This window comes from Myxocyprinus asiaticus, chromosome 11, assembly GCF_019703515.2.
Source record: "Myxocyprinus asiaticus isolate MX2 ecotype Aquarium Trade chromosome 11, UBuf_Myxa_2, whole genome shotgun sequence".
In the NCBI taxonomy this organism is placed as follows: Eukaryota; Metazoa; Chordata; class Actinopteri; order Cypriniformes; family Catostomidae; genus Myxocyprinus; species Myxocyprinus asiaticus.
This window is the reverse complement of record NC_059354.1, coordinates 218050-219698: the sequence shown is the minus strand read 5'-3', so window position 1 is coordinate 219698 and position 1649 is coordinate 218050. Positions and strand designations below refer to the sequence as shown.

The 1649-nt window shown below is 34.6% G+C and overlaps 1 protein-coding gene across 1 annotated transcript; it reads left to right on the top strand.

Annotated features, from left to right (window-relative positions):
* The first annotated feature begins 356 nt into the window (after window positions 1–356).
* Window positions 357–1428, top strand: si:dkey-61p9.7 (uncharacterized protein LOC559161 homolog). Its single transcript, XM_051709766.1, has 2 exons — window positions 357–661; window positions 1266–1428. The coding sequence occupies exons 1-2, from the start codon at window positions 410–412 to the stop codon at window positions 1389–1391; spliced, it is 378 nt and encodes a 125-aa protein (XP_051565726.1). The 5' UTR covers window positions 357–409; the 3' UTR covers window positions 1392–1428.
* The last annotated feature ends 221 nt before the right edge of the window (window positions 1429–1649 follow it).

Below are 1649 nucleotides of genomic sequence, written 5' to 3'. Positions count from 1 at the left end.
ATGCTCTTTCAGAAAATATACTCTCTAGTTTTTCTGCCGAAACACCCAGGGGTGTTCTCTGCAGTGCACCAGTGCAGAGGAGGGAGAAGCCACTGAAATGCGCCGTCAGATCCAGCAGAGGTGAATGAACAGTGATATTCAGCTCAATGAGCATGACTGTTCGGCTACGAAGAGAAAATCTGAATGAGTTGTTGCATACAAGCTCCTTTTATACCCGTATGTCCGGGGGAGTGGCATGCAAATACCACTCGCCAATTTTCTTTGGCTTTTTATCAAAGACCAGAGGTGTCTCGGGCTCCCAAGAGTGACCCCTAGTGTCACTACATCGACACCAACGTCGAGTGAGTGACAGATAGGGAACTAAGAAGTATAATGCTCAGCTCTTAATTATTTTAACATCTTTTCAAGGATGACAGTAGAGGTGACTGCTGAAATGGGAAGCTCTGGAGCTTTAACTAAAGATATAACTAATCCTTGCAGAGAATCTGAGCTAAGGAAGATGTATGCAAAATTAAGAGTAAGTGTGTTCTCAGAATATATGATGGAAATAAGAGAGATCATCAACCGAAGAAATTGCTGCACAGAAAAAAAGGGTAGCAGCAATGTTAAAGGTAATGTCTATCAACAGTGTTCACAGTTATCATTCCTACACCATTATCATGTATATATAAATTAAATTACCATGAAAATCTATTTTTTCTATAGGAAGTTTTCAAAAAAGCAGAAGTCAATATGATGAAAAAGAAGATTTTCTCAGTGTTTTCAAGGTCACTTTATATAGTAGTTAACCTGAAGCTGCAGCAAAACACCTATATTTTCACAAAATATATTAACATATTGAGTTGCTTAATGAAATTATGCTTATTTAAATGATCATTATTGTAGCATAGAAAATATAAAGTTACTATTTAATTATATAATCAATGCAGAAATTAAATTATCCCACTGAGTTCATCTTGCTTTGTTTTAGCAATCGAAATACATAGACCTGGCTGTCCAAAATCTGCAAATAATAATATTTAATGGAAAGCCTACAGGTATCCAGACCATGTACAAGGTAAATATAATTTAATAAATAATAATTACCAGATCATGTAGAAGGTAAATATAATTCCCAGAGATCATCTGAAAATTAGACTTGTAAATAAGGGTGGGGGTTTGGTCATATACCTTTTATGAATAGTACACACTTATTTAATATCATATGCATTAGTAAATCTAAATTTAGGATGGACATTAACATTTTCTATCTGAAATCATTTCAGGAACTTGGATACTGTGAGCCTGATCCTCTGTCTAAATTGGCTGATAAGTGTTACTACGTCGGCTGTCTGATGGCTTTACATAATCCACCTTTGCAGCTTGACTGGGAGAGCAAAGATAGAAATTAGCAATTAGACATCTTCCCACCTATTAAGAGTAGAGAGACTCTATAAAATACAAATGCATGCAATAAACATAAGTTGTAAGTCTCATAAAAGACAGAAATTATAGATCATATAGATGACTTTTATGAAACAGCATTTTTCAAACTGGTATACGTCCAACAGAGCCAGGGATTGAGGAAAAACTCTTAAATTGTACAAAAAATAAATAAAAATAAATAAATTATATAGAGCCAAATCAACAACTGCTATACACCATAAAAT